The 14,637-nt window shown below is 32.5% G+C and overlaps 2 protein-coding genes and 1 pseudogene across 2 annotated transcripts; 1 reads left to right on the forward strand and 2 right to left on the reverse strand.

The window, feature by feature from the left end:
• Positions 1-490: 490 nt before the first annotated feature.
• On the reverse strand, positions 491-3,669 carry LOC146938662 (uncharacterized). Its single transcript, XM_085749663.1, has 5 exons — positions 3,606-3,669; positions 3,429-3,526; positions 2,911-3,345; positions 2,568-2,816; positions 491-550 (listed from the first exon to the last, which is right to left on the reverse strand). The coding sequence occupies exons 1-5, from the start codon at positions 3,652-3,654 to the stop codon at positions 491-493; spliced, it is 891 nt and encodes a 296-aa protein (XP_085605789.1). The 5' UTR covers positions 3,655-3,669.
• Positions 3,670-5,312: 1,643 nt separating this feature from the next.
• Positions 5,313-6,249, forward strand: LOC146938663 (putative F-box/LRR-repeat protein At4g15060; annotated as a pseudogene).
• A 5,660-nt stretch (positions 6,250-11,909) lies between these two features.
• On the reverse strand, positions 11,910-14,123 carry LOC146938664 (F-box protein PP2-B11-like). The gene is made up of 3 exons (XM_085757864.1): positions 13,835-14,123; positions 13,184-13,305; positions 11,910-12,472 (listed from the first exon to the last, which is right to left on the reverse strand). The coding sequence occupies exons 1-3, from the start codon at positions 14,120-14,122 to the stop codon at positions 12,061-12,063; spliced, it is 822 nt and encodes a 273-aa protein (XP_085613990.1). The 5' UTR covers position 14,123; the 3' UTR covers positions 11,910-12,060.
• Between the last annotated feature and the right edge of the window lie 514 nt (positions 14,124-14,637).

The following is a 14,637-nucleotide window of genomic DNA, read 5'->3' on the forward strand; positions in this document are numbered from 1 at the left end:
CTATTAACACCCTCTTATATTTTAACCAAACCTTAAAATTGCTCATTCAATTCACTAGACGCGGAGTAGTTTACAATTTTTAAAACTGTTATTCTTCCTTTCTAAATTGCTCATTCCCTAGACGGCTAGAGTTGTCAAAACGGGCTACCCGGCCCGAACGGGCTACGGGCTTTTTAGGGCCGGGCTAAAAAGCCCGGTTTAAATACGGTATGGAATAATAGATCCCGAGCCCGGCCCTATACGGGCTCCCGGGCTAACGGGCCAGCCCGCACATACTTGTTTTTTTTTTTAATCATTTACGGACTTGTAGAAGCTAATTAATAATAAGAAAAAAAAAAGTAAAACTGCAGAAATCAATATTAAGCAAACACACAGATGGATGATTACATATGGATGGATGAAGAATACATAACTCAATTATAGGAAGACAATGGCTGTGTGTTTAGAAAGTTAAAGTGTACTAACTACTAACAGATTATTGGCTTCCAAATCAATATTTATAGCAATCATTCCAAAAAGGAGTACCAACGAGAAGAGAAATGCTAAGTCCCTGTAACATTTAATGAATTGGCAGTAGCTAACATTTGGCAAATTAATCAAAGGAAAACAAAAAATTAAACAAAGAAAATGAGAAGAAAGATTAGATAGACACGACGCCAAAACAAAGAAACAAAGAAAATACCCAAAAATCATAAGTGAATTTCATGTTTTATGGTTGAAAAGTATACATTCCCTAAGCTTATGCGGGCTGCCCCCTTAGCCCGAACGGGTTACGGGCTTTTACGGGCCGGGCTAAAAAGCCCTGTAGAAATTCGGGCTGCAATTATTCGGCCCAAGCCCTACACTTTATTCGGGCTTTCGGGCAGGCCCGTACGGCCCGGCCCACTTTGACAGCTCTACTAGACGCGGTGTAAGTTAACTCACGCTCGGTATTTTTCAGCGTGAGTTAATTTACACTGACACTTTTTATACCAGTTCAATTACCTTTTAAGTCATATCAATTGATCTTAAAAGTGTCAACGGAAGTCAATTCATGCTGAAAATTATCGAGTGTGATTTAACTCACATTAGGTCTAGGAAATAAACAATTTTAACTAGAACCATGACCCGTGCTGACGCACGGGTCTTATTTTCTAGCACGGGTCTTATTTTCATGTAGAAACTCACAAGGTTACCTAAGCCAATATTATACCATAGCAGAATAAGTCATAATAATTATAACAATAAGTCGTAAAACATAGAGAGTACAAAATTTATAATACATTCCAAGCCATGAATCATAGGAATAGAAGAACTTTAATTCTGTTAAATAATAGAAAGTACACAACCTAGGGAATTAATTTTTGATTAATTGTAACTTCCAATTTTAGCTACTGCAAATCAATATGATTAATTTCAAATGAAAAAGTGTTATAGTGCAACTCAAAATATTTTTTGTGGTGGGAGAATTGTTTCAAAAGATAACCTATTTCGAAATTATTTTATGCTTAAATACGTGTTTTAAACAGTGATATACTTTAAATTGTGTTCCTTGTATTGAAAGACGAAAATTGTGTTATAGTGTATCGGTCGAATTTTTTTATGGTGGTATCATTATTTTCTCAACGTTAATCATTATAGAAATTACATGCTCCTAAAATATTTCAGAATTCACGTGAATCTAAAAATACTTGCTAAAGCTTTGTTCCTAAAATATATAACGACATTGAGAAAATAATGCATGGTAAAATCTGAAAAGAACTCCTTAAATTAAAAAGACACGCGCTGCTTTTTTTTCTTAAAGAAATTTTCAACCGTGTGTCATTAATGTTAGTTAATATATAGTTGATATATAGTTGATTAAAAAATATTCTACAATCATACCTGAAAGATACTCAACGTGCAAAATATATGGAGAACCTTAAACTATGGTGTCATCCCAATTTGACTTGAACCCTATTATTTTAATTTGCAACTGTTTTCTTTTAAATGAATTTGCAACTGTGTGTTGTTAATGACAGTTAATATATAATTGATTGAAAAATATTCTACAATACTGAACGTGCAAAAATAATGGAGAACATTAAATATGATGTCATTTCAATTTGACTTGAACCATATTATTTTAATTTGCAACCGTGTTTTTTTTTTCTTTAAGAAAATTTGTGACCGTGTGTTATTAATGGCTGTTAATATATAATTCATTGAAAAATATTCTATAATCATACCATAGAGATATGCAACGTCCTAAATATTTCTGAATCCATGTGAATCTAAAATTACTTGCTAAGGTTTTTATTGTAACATATATAACAACAATGTGAGAAGGATGCAAGGTAAAATATGAAAAGATCTCTTTAATTTAAATTAGCGTATATAAGAAGGCAAGATGATACTTCGTCACAATGATAGTCAAGAACTAAAGCATCATAGTTTTTGATTGACAAAACAAAAAGAAAGCATAAAAAATGAAGCATACTACACTCCATAAAAAAGAAAACACCAAGGAAAAAAACAGGAAGGGAAAACATAAAAATAAACTGGAAAATTCCATTAAAAATAAACCATCCGCACCTTCCAATCCTAACCAACAAGACAGTTAAATAGATTGTATCATTCTCTCCAGCCATTGGCACATCAAGTCTGATCTGAACCTCTTCACGAAGTCTGCGAGCATCCACAAAACGCTTCCACTGCCCACCAATCATGGCGTGTTGGTATGGAGTAGATCCAAAAATCAACACGCAATCCCAGCCATTTCCGCAATCATCCACCAACTTGATAGAAGTAGTTCCGATATCCTTCATCTGCGCAACTTCTCCTTCATAAATCATCACCTAACACGGAAAATAAATCAACATGTCAACAACCTAACAAAAAAAGACAGGCGTTAGTAAATATAAATATTCTCACAACAAACATTTTCCATACCAAAAAATTCTTGGATACATCAAATTCAGTTAACTTCTTCACACACTCTATCTGAAAGTTGTTGACAACGTGATGATAAGAAATCAAAGGAGTGAAAGGGGGGAGATTAGGATCAAAAGTTGTCTGGACATTTGTTTTGTCAATCATAAAATGCATAGGAGGATCAAATACGGGAGGCTTAATCACTTTGCCAAACCTATCTTTCAGTTTAATCATGAACTTCATTTGATCCACAAATATAAGAGAAACCCAAGCACCCAAGCTGATCCCATAAAAATCACGCAAGGATTTCCATCCCGTGGAGAAAAACACAGACCCATCAATTCTTTCAACCAACACCTCGAACTGATTGCTCTTTGCATCAATCAAAGTCGCAAATCGTTGAACTTGGTCCCCAAAGTCGTTCGTGAACATGTTCGGTAGCATAACAACCCCCTGATGCAAAAAAAAAAAAACGATTAGAACCATTACAGTTAACAAAAAAAAAAATGAAACATGTCAGACAAAATCATCTTCACCTCTTCAACATCATACTTGACTATGTATGTCCTAAACTTCACACAATACTTGTTGACAACACTTTCAAAGGATGAAGCTGAATTTTTGAGCAAAGGACCTGCAACATCATAAAGGTTTAAAAAATAGGAAAAGATATTAAAACACGTCGTAATTGTGAGAAAAAATAACCGTAGCACCTGTCAAGTAGTGATAGGACAACATAGTTTCAATACCACGACCCTCCATTAGAATCAACGATAGAATAATGGAAGGAGAAAGGAGGCTGATTTTATAGACTGATTTTAATATGCAAACCGTGTGGTTTTTTTTTTTTAAACTTGCAAACGATGCTGTTTTTTTTTAATATGCAACCGTGTGACTTTTTTTTTTTAAGAAAATTCCAACCGTGTGGTTTTAATGCTAGTTAATGTACAATTGATTGGGTGTTATTTTATTTCCATTATGCAAACCGTGTGTTTTTCTTTTAATATGCAAAAGGTTCTGTTTTTTTTATATGCAACCGTGTGGCCTCCTTTTTTTTTATTAAGAAATTTTCAACCATGTGGTTTTAATGCTAGTTAATATACAATTGATTGTGTGTTATTTTATTTCCATTATACAATAATGCTAGTTAATGTACAATTGATTGTGTGTTATTTTATTTCCATTATGCAAACAGTGTGGTTTTCTTTGTGTGTTATTTTATTTCCATTATGCAAACAGTGTGGTTTTCTTTTAATATGCAAAAGGTGCTGTTTATTTTTATATGCAACCATGTGGCCTTTTTGTTTTTAAAAGAAATTTTCAACCGTGTGGTTTTAATGCTAATCAATATACAATTGATTGTGTCTTATTTTATTTCCAGTATACAATCTCCATTATGCAAACCATGTGGTTTTCTTTTAATATGCAAAATCTGTTTTTTTTTTTTAATATGCAACCGTGTGGCCTCTTTTGTTTTTAAAAGAAATTTTCAACCGTGTGGTTTTAATGCTAATCAATATACAATTGATTGTGTTTTATTTTATTTCCATTATACAATTTTGTACGTAATTCACGGGTCTAATTTAGGATGTCAATTAATACAACAATCATGTGTTATTCTATTTCAAAAATTAAAATAATATGCAATCGTGTTATAAATATCAGTTACTATAACCTGTAATGAAATGACTTTATGGCGTGTATTAAAGGTGAGGAGGTCAAGCGTTGACATAAATGCTTTAGAATGAGCGGGAAAATGCTAGCTTTAGGGTTAGGGTTAGGGTTAGCTTGACCTGACAAGCTTTAGTAAGTAAGATAGGGAGAAGAACAATTTTCTACAATTTAGAGTATGTGTGAATTGCACAATTCCATATATATAAATAAATAGTACCGTATTAATAGAAAAACACGTACTGTAAACTTAAATACTTAATTGAATTTACATTGCACGTTTTTTCAAAAGGAAATTGTATTGTAAACATTTTAAAAAATGTTCAGCATAAATTCCAATAAAAATTGTTCAACATAACAAAACATTCATTGGATAAGTTTGGCCTTTACTAATATATTTTTCTTAAAAAGTGTAAAATGGACAAAATGTTCACTTAGATTAGGACGGAGAGAGTATAATTTATCAATTATTGAATGTACTATTGCCAATAAAAAGTTTCTATATTTAGTTTCGAAACTTATGCCCTAAAGACACAAGTTATAGCATTTTCTATCATGTATTTAAATTGAGTTAACTATCCAAGTTGTTATTGAATATTGTTGTCTTATTTTGTATTAAAATAAGCGGTTTTTTTTTTTCCTAGACCATTATTTAGATAAGAAAAAACAATTTTTTCTTGTATAATTTTTTTAAAAAGCATTTTGGAGAAATTTAATAAAACTAACCAATTAAGTTTTATTTTGATCAGATGCAGCTGAGGAGCCATATTGAAAAGAATGAGCCAAGCATAAAGATATCAAGGCGTAGTCAAAGGAAAATAGACAAGATAAGTGAACTACCTGACTGCATACTATTGTATATCATGGCATTTTTGTCACCACAAGAAGTTGTCCGGACAAGTGCATTATCCAAAAGATTGAAGGACCTATGGAAGTATACTTCTAGTCTTATACTAAACAATACCCAATTTCAAACGACGGCCATTTTCAGAAGTTTTATCAACAAATTCTTAACTCATCGTGATCGCTCGTGCCCCTTGCACGAAATAGCTGTCGATTATGATGGTTTTATGTCTTTTCAAATCCTGTCGAAACTCTTCAAATATGGTATGGCTCATAAAGTGGAGTCAGTTACAATCAATGCTTTCGGTGCCGGTTATACCCATCGAAATATCGAGATTACCAATATCATGTTTTCGTGTCGTTTTATAAAGCATCTCGAACTTTCATTTCGTGCAACAAGAGGGAAAGTGATATTTTCACGCTCTTTAGACCTTCCTGAGTTGACATACTGTCGCCTAAAAGAAATTTCATTTTCATCAAATGATGAAAATACTTGTGTCAACCTATTTTCAGGTTGTAGGAAACTAAGCACTTTGATTATTGATTTGCTGCAGTCTAATTGGAACTCAAACACTTTTTGTATCAAATGATAAAATTTCCAACTTGATCATCCGGTTTGACAAAGGTTGTGTCTATAAGTACAAAATTCAAATGAACACTCCAAATTTGAAGACATTTACTTTTGTTGGTCCTCTTGGTTATATACATTTCACTCGTCCACTCTATGTTCATGATCCCAAACTTCTTTTTTTTTTTTTTGACAGGATGATCCCAAACTTCTTGAAGAGACCATTTTTGAACTTTGGTTCCCTGCAAGTGCTCTGGAGTATGCAAATACCTTGATGAATAGGCTGAAATTTCTCAATGCTTATCAAACTGTTGAGGTACGCAATTAGTTTTTTATTTTATTTTATATATACTATCATTATTATAGTCTTTGACCCTAGTGGCATCTTGGGTACCCCGCAACTTTAATCATCTGAGTTTGGTGTGAGACTATCCACCACTTTAAAGTTTATTAATACAAAAAGCTACTCTCTCCTCAACAATATACAGTATATGATAAACTTGTTTGAACACTTTTGTTATTTAGGTTTTTTCACACATTTTCTTGTCAAAAAAAGATTTTTTTTCCAAGCATTCATAGTTTTGCCAATAACAAACCTGTTCTCTTTGGTAACGGGCAGTCATTGCTCATGAAAATTGACCTTTAGTTATCTTAGCATGCATAATAGTTTTTTAAACAACAATTGGAGGAAAATGAAATTATTATTAATTAAAGTACAACTAATGATCATTTTGTTAGAAATTTAGGTTTTAATAAAAACAAATTTCATAAAACATGTTAAACAATTATGAATAAATAGCGGAAGCAAACAAAACATTGAACATGATTATGATCGGATCTACGACATGTTTGATTTATCAAGGATATTAAGAATTGGTGTATTAGGAATATAAAGCTTTCATAACAACCCTCCTTCAACATCAACCGTAAACCGAGAGAGGAGGTGATAATCTGAAACACACAGCAAGGATTAGCGGCGGCTGATTTGGTTCTTCCTCAACCGGTACCTTTATGCCTCAAGTTCTCTTTCAGATGGAGAGAAGAGAGAGTATTGCCGTGTACGGTGTATTGGGGACCATAGCCTCTTTTATATTGGATGGCCATTAGGGTTTCCCATTATTCCGTTAATGGGCCATCCGGACATCCACTCATTTAGTCCATATCAACTAATTAAATATTTAATTAATTATCCAATTAGAAATCTAATAGCCTTATTACTTAATTTGATCACTAATCAACTAAGGCTCACAATTGATAAATAGCTAATATAATTATTGTTACGATATTTGCCCACATAATGATATTGGAATATAATAAAATAATAAAATATTCCAACACATTTTACAATTATATTTTAGTAGATTTAAACTTGATCCTTTGAGATTAAAACATTAAACTCTTACTTCTGCAATGAAACCTCATAGATTAGTAATCCTACAACATTTTAGCCTTTTTGACACATAAAAAAATGTTTATAGTTTCCATATGACTATTATTAAATTGTTTTTTTTTTTTATGTAAATGTATCTAATTTAATTTATTAGTTTAATTAGCTGCTTCATTTCATTCATTCAACATTTGATCTTACCCTTTTTCATTTTATTTGTTGCTTCTTTCACAGACATCACATTGTGCTATTGAGGATTTCACATTGAAGTTGAAGGGGACACGTAAGACATGTGCACTGCAACAAGCATTAAGCTAATTAGGCATGCATTTTGTACAATCTAAAAGGTTTTAAATGCTTTGGTTATTTAAAATTTTCAAGTGATCCTGATGATGTTATTGTAGTTTTTGCTTAATTTAGTGGATTAAGTGCTCCTGGTTCCATGCAGATTTGGTTGGATCATTTATTTGCCCCATTGTTGGTGTGAAAAGTGGCTAGTTTGTAGCTCTTGTTATTGAATTTTGTTGGCTTTAGTTCACGAAGTGGTTTTGTTTTCTTTTTGGCAACTAGCTTGTTTGGATAGAACTAACTTGTGTGATAAAGTTCAATTTGATTTTGGACAAGAGATTTTTCTAATGCCTTTTGTGTTGTGTCTGTTGTATTGGCTCAGACTCTGTATTTCGGGTTTTTGAAGAAAGTGTATTTATGTTTTGGTTAGCACTTCTTGTGCTTAACCATGTGTTTGATAAACTTTTGCCGGTTAAAAAATACCTGTTACTCAGCTCAACATGTATTGAGGTCTAAAGCAAATTTTAAAATGAGACCGTTTGAAACTCATAATTGTAGTGTAGTAAAATTTCTATGATGTGAAGTTTTTTAACAAGTAAATTTTAGATAATATTTTATAAACTTTAGTAGAATATCAATTTAAAAAAAAAGCTTTAGTAGAATATAACGCATTTGTATCTGATGGTCGGATTAGGCAAGTGTATCAAATCGTTTACCAAATAATAAAGTGATAAGTAGAGTATCGTATCAAACAACTTAATTAAATACTTTCATATACCCAATAACATAGCAGGAACATAAATCATGAATTCATCATCATTCAACAACAGCAATCATGATTTCCATCAAATTAAGCTAAAAACACACTTATCAACCTTACATAATCAAACATTGAATTTCATGCAACAACAACAACTTTCTACCACTTTTCACATACAAAAAATGATCAACTTAATTAGAGCACGAAAATCAACTTAAATTAACATCAATTTCATAAATTCACAACAACAAACATGACCCAAACCCAAGCTATCACTCATAATCTATAAATGGTGAAGATAAACTTCCCTCTTACCTCAAATTCCCAAAAGTTAAGCTTTAAGCTCCACTCTAATCTCGCTCTGTAGTTTCATCAAGATAGATCTTCTTCTCCCTTGAAATTCTTCTTTCTTCCTCTTTCTCTCTATTTTTCTCTCTTATCCCACTTTGCCTCTTTTCTCTCAATTGTGACAAATGAGCTTTTGACCTAATTTTCACAAAGACTACTTCTCTTATACACTCTTGGGCTTAGTCACACTCATTAATTGGCTTTGTAACTTTCTATCATTCATAAAAATATTACTACACAATTGCTTCATTAAAATCCCAACTATTACTCATACACTACTATCTATTAATTACCCAAGTTACTACTAACTTCATTAAATTACTCTCCATGCCCAAAATTATTAATATACCCTTCATTCTAAATATACCAAATTACCCTTACTCCTCAAATGATCAAAATACCCGTATCGTCTAAAAATCCACTAATCCCAAATCAAATGCATCAAACAATTAAGTAAATAATAAAACAATTAAATAAATAATCCTAACCAAAATCGGGGTGTTATAGTGCGCACATATGAAGGTGATATACATATTTCAACATGTGCTTGAAATCGTGAATGGTGGATTTCTAGCTTAGAAGCAAATGTGCGGGAAGCGCAATGAACAACAGGAAGAAATATGGAAATTGATGGAAATGGTTTGTTCTTGATTCAGCAATTTGTGGATCCAAACATCTTTGAGAAGATCATTGATGAGGAAATAAAAAAGGGTGTATGTGATACACTCAAGAAAGTATATGGTGGTGATGAAAAGCTAAAAAAAGTGAAGTTGCAGGGTCTAAGGAAGCAATATGAGAACACAGATGAAATAAGATGAAAGTATCGCAAAATTCTTTTCAAGATTGATACTACTCACAAATCAAATGAAGGTTTGTGGTGAAACTATCATTGATTTGCAGAAGATATAGAAGATATTGAGATCTTTAACTGCAAGATTTCATTATATTGTCGTAGCCATAAAAGAACATATATATACCCTCACACACACACACACACACACACACACACACACACACACACTTTCCTATTCATAGAATCAATTTGAAAATACACTCTAAAGTCTCCTAACCCTCTCTCTCTACAATTTCTTCAGATTAAAACTTTTTCTAAGAACTTTTGTAGATTTAGAGGTCTAGATTGTTAGGGTGCTATAGGATTTGTAAGATTTGTTTCTCTCAAGGATCTTGGTGCTGGATCAAGGACCTAAAGAAAAAGAAGGAACTTTTCACCTCCATAGTTAATTGTAGTGGTTGTTTCTCAACAATTCAAGGTTCAATGGGATTGAAGCTGAGGCATAACAAAGACAATTTCTAGGTGAAGAAGATCAAAGGATTGCATGCAAGCTTGAGATTCGAAGATCTTGTGGCTGTCCAATTTCAAGAGGTCTTTATGATTGGATCCTGTGTGATTATTTAGCGTACAAGATTAGGAATCGAAAGAATCTTTCTAATCACACACTTGTAAACATTTTTCATCATGGTGGAAGCCCGTAGAAGAGACATATTTTTCTACAAAGAAAGGACGTAACCCTAGCAAGGATGAAAAGGGGGAACCTCTTTAAATCTTGGTGTTTTCTCTTCCTTATCCTTTTACTTTCAACAATTTATTTGTGATATATTAATCTATTGAATGAATTGACTACCATTGTGAGAGTTTTTTTTTTTTTTTTGCATTAAGCTAATCTCAATCTCCTTGATTGAGGTTTTTGAACATTCAACTCATTCACAATTAAACTTGGAAATTAAGTTCAAAGAATTCATTCATATATCAAGTGTTTTAATACTTAGTGTGATTTGTTATTCGTTGTTTTGGTTTGAGATAGTTTAGTTTTGTGATTTGCATTGTATATTGGTTGTTGTATTGATAAATAAAATTCATTGGTGAATTTCTTATTCATACTTGAATTCTTATTTTCATGCATTGATTTCGTCTTATCATTTGAATCATTCACATAAATCCAATAGTCAGCAATATTTTCCAAAGATTTTCAAACTTAAGCTTTCGCAAACACAATTTCTACACGTCATTCCCAAACCGATATGGACAAACTGAGGTAGTAAATTGAATTCTTTCTACTCTTCTCAAGGTTGTTCTTAAAAAGAATTTAAAAATGTGGGAAGAATGGTTGCCTCATGTGGAGTTTGCTTATAATAGGGTTGTCCATAGCACTACACAATATTCACCTTTTGAGATTATGTATGGTTTCAACCCTTTAACACCTCTGCTTTGTTACCATTGCTTAACACATCTTTCTTGAAGCATAAAGATTGAAAAGCTAAAGTTGAATTTATGAAGAAATTACATGAGAAAGTGAAATTGCAAACTGAAAAGAAAAATGAAAGGTATGCAATGCCCAACAAAGGGCGAAAGAAGATTGTGCTTAACCCATGGATTTGGTATGGGTATATATGAGAAAGGAAAGGTTCCCATCATAAAGGAAGTCAAAACTTTAACCTAGGGGAGATGGACCTTTTCAAGTACTTTCTAGGATTAATGACAGTGCCTTCAAAATCGAACTTCCAGGTGATATGGGGTAAGTGCTACTTTCAACATGGCTGACTTCTCTCTTTTTTTATTTGAATTATGTAGTAAAATTGTAAGGGACAAATTTCGGCCCAAAAACACTAAGCTTGCATTTTTGTGTATTTAATCCATTTTAAAGCTTCTAAAACTATAAATGGTGTGTGGTGTGTTCGTTTCTCATGCAAATAAAGTTCTTAAGCAAGAGGAGTGCAAAACAATCAAGGAGAATTCAATAGAGGGAGAAAATGGTGCTGACTACTATTGTGCGCATTAACTTGAATTTTCGCATTCAACCATTATTCAAACCATTGAGCCTTCCTATATAGGGGGTAAAATTCTATGCAAACATAGATGAATTTTGTTAAAAGAAATATTTCTCTGAGTGGAATGGTGAGCATTTCTCTATTGGTTCTGGATTGGATCAAATATCGATCTTATCAAGAAAGTAGGTTTCCATTGATAATCTGCACTTGGCTTATCATTATTTCTAGTCCATAAAAGGGTGTGGTGCCCTATCTCTGTCTCTTCCACAAAAACTGTGATTGAGATTTGAGAATATCACTTTTACCCTACCTTACTTATAACTAATATCAACTCACCACATTTTTTTTGAAAATCTACAACAATATGAAAAATCCATGAAAATATATTATATATGATAATGATTACATTGTTAGGGCAAAACATGATAGATCTCTTGAAAGTTATTAAACATTAACATAACTACCCAAACTATATTGATTACATTGTTAGAATTCAATGAATATTGCTTAATTGTCTTACTTAGGCCTAACTTCTATTCCTTCAATAAACAAATCTCCCCTCAACCACGAACCACTCCTCTGGATAACACACATACGGACTTCTTCATCTTTGAGGCTTGAATTGAAGAATTCTCCCATCTCAATCTCCAACCACCCATCGCTTCTCACACTAGGACGATGCAATTCTTCTTCTTTGTTGTACGGATTATGTTTCATGTTTGGATCCAAACAAACGGATTTAATGCTTCTATGGCCACCATCGACACCAACAGAAAAGCTCACAGGTTCGTTCACATATCCACGGGCATAAATTATCTTAAACACGAGATAAGCCGCATACTGAGTATTTGGGGACAATGAAAGAGTGTTAATAATCCCACGAATTTCATGTGAGAACAAAAGACAAAGCTTAGCAACTTCAGGGAACCTGTAAAATTTGTGCAAAAAGTTGCAAAGATAAGAATACAGAAATTGAGAAAAAAAGTTGAAAGTGATTCATATCCTCACATATTGAGTATTTATACAAGTGTTGATACACCGATAATGTAGGCTCATCCAGTAAAGTATGAAAATTGGGAACCATCAACAAAAAGAATTATCATCACATATTGAGGTTTGATTCAGAAGTATAGTTCACATATCCAGAAGCTGAAAATGGAAAATATTTTCACTCATACGGTATGAATTCCCTCGGTCTCAATTATAAGCAAAAATTCACGTTTTAGATTCATTCAATAAGTAATGCATACATTAGATATTTAATTAATCTAAAAAGTGAACTTGTGCTTATAGTTGAGACAGACATAAATAGCTTTTCAATTTTGAGAGAAGCTATGGATTTTGCGACATTAAGTATTGTGCGGCCTAAAAGTAGCACATCGCATTTAGCAGCAACCCGGAAAATTTCCTTAAGGAGGGGAACAAGACCAATCAAAAGACACATGAAATAAAATATTTCAAGACCATAAAAAATGTTGAGTGTGATCTATTGTTTCACATATTTAGTATTCATAACGATTTTAATAAATTAAGAGTTAATTAAGTTAATCAAGACATATTGGGTGTTAATAGAAAATAATGTATTCCCGGCTTATTCACATGAAACGGTAAATTCTACTCATTAGACTAAAGAACTAACCTAGAACCATGCATATATTGAATCCACTCTTTCTCGGCCTTCACATTACGACAATCAATGGTGAGAGATCTGGCAGCAAGCAGGTAAAACTTTTGTCCACTCTTTCTATGAAATTGAAAGCTCTGCGTTTAAACATATACAATTTTTATTAGCATATAGAACTAAGAATTTTATCCACTTAATTTTAGTATTTTTGTGTTTTTATTGTTTTTGAAAAGGCCGTGTTTTGATTGTACTGTTTAAGAGACGATTATACAAAAGAAAAAGGAAACGAAATTACAAAAGTACTTCGCTAGAAGATGAACTCGTCTGAAACACACCAATACTCCAAAGGTGTGTTTGAATTGAGGGATTAAGAAGGAAGGAGAATGTTTTCTTCATTAAATTAAGAACAATATAAACATATTTTAAAATCAACTAACAAGAGCGACTAAAAAGATAGAAATATACAAATAACAAGACAGTATACAACTTGTTCAAAAAAAAAAAAAAAGACAGTATACAAATAACAAAGAGTTAAAACAACTATCTAAAAACTGGTATAGCAGCAAAAAACGATATTAAGAGCAACACAAGAACAGCTTCCCTGAACAGTAGTAACTGATAACAATGCCTAATATTCAAGAAATTGTCATAGATTATGAAGAGTACCTTTTTACCATCGTTGACGATGATAGGGCGATCAGATAGGGCCATATAGAGAGCTTTTTTAGTAGGACTGTTTGCAATGGAAGGAGACTGTGAGATGATAGAGTCCATGAATTGAGTATTGGAAGTGAGAAAACTATTCCAGACAGTGTCGGAATTAGAGGCAGATAGGAAAGTCTTAGATAGGATAGAGAGCCTGACAACGTCAACCGGAGTCATACGAGAGAGTATTGTGGCGATGCAACCTTCCGGCAATTCCTCAAAAGCTTTTATTCTTTTGCTTTTAGTCATTCTTTTGCTTTTAAGCTACGGAAAAAAACGTTTCTGAGAAGAACAGAAGCCACAAAATAAAGGTGAAAATAGGTCTAAAGGTACCCTTAATATTATATATATCACGAGAACTAACAAACTATTGGAAAAAAAAAAAACAAACATACCTGTAATCATGGACAAAGAAACTAACAAAACGGTTCAACAAAACAAACATCCCAGAAACAAATTATTTGTTACCTCCCTTAAAAAAATTGTTTGTACCTCACAAGTGGTTTTAAAAAAGGGCTTTATAAAAATACTCCATCCTATATATAAGAAAAGATCATTTTTTAGATACATTGAATAATTAATGTATCTCGTTTACAATGAAGACGAGATACATTAACTATTAAATGTATCTAAAAAAAGAATCTTTTCTTATATATAGGACCGAAGTGAGTATTTGGATAATCGGAATTTAGGTTTTTTTTAGCGTACTATATATATAGAGAGAGATATCACACTTATACTCATCTACTCTCTACCATCTCTAC

This window comes from Medicago sativa, chromosome 3, assembly GCF_051527215.1.
Source record: "Medicago sativa cultivar Bolivia chromosome 3, Bolivia_mono, whole genome shotgun sequence".
In the NCBI taxonomy this organism is placed as follows: domain Eukaryota; kingdom Viridiplantae; phylum Streptophyta; class Magnoliopsida; order Fabales; family Fabaceae; genus Medicago; species Medicago sativa.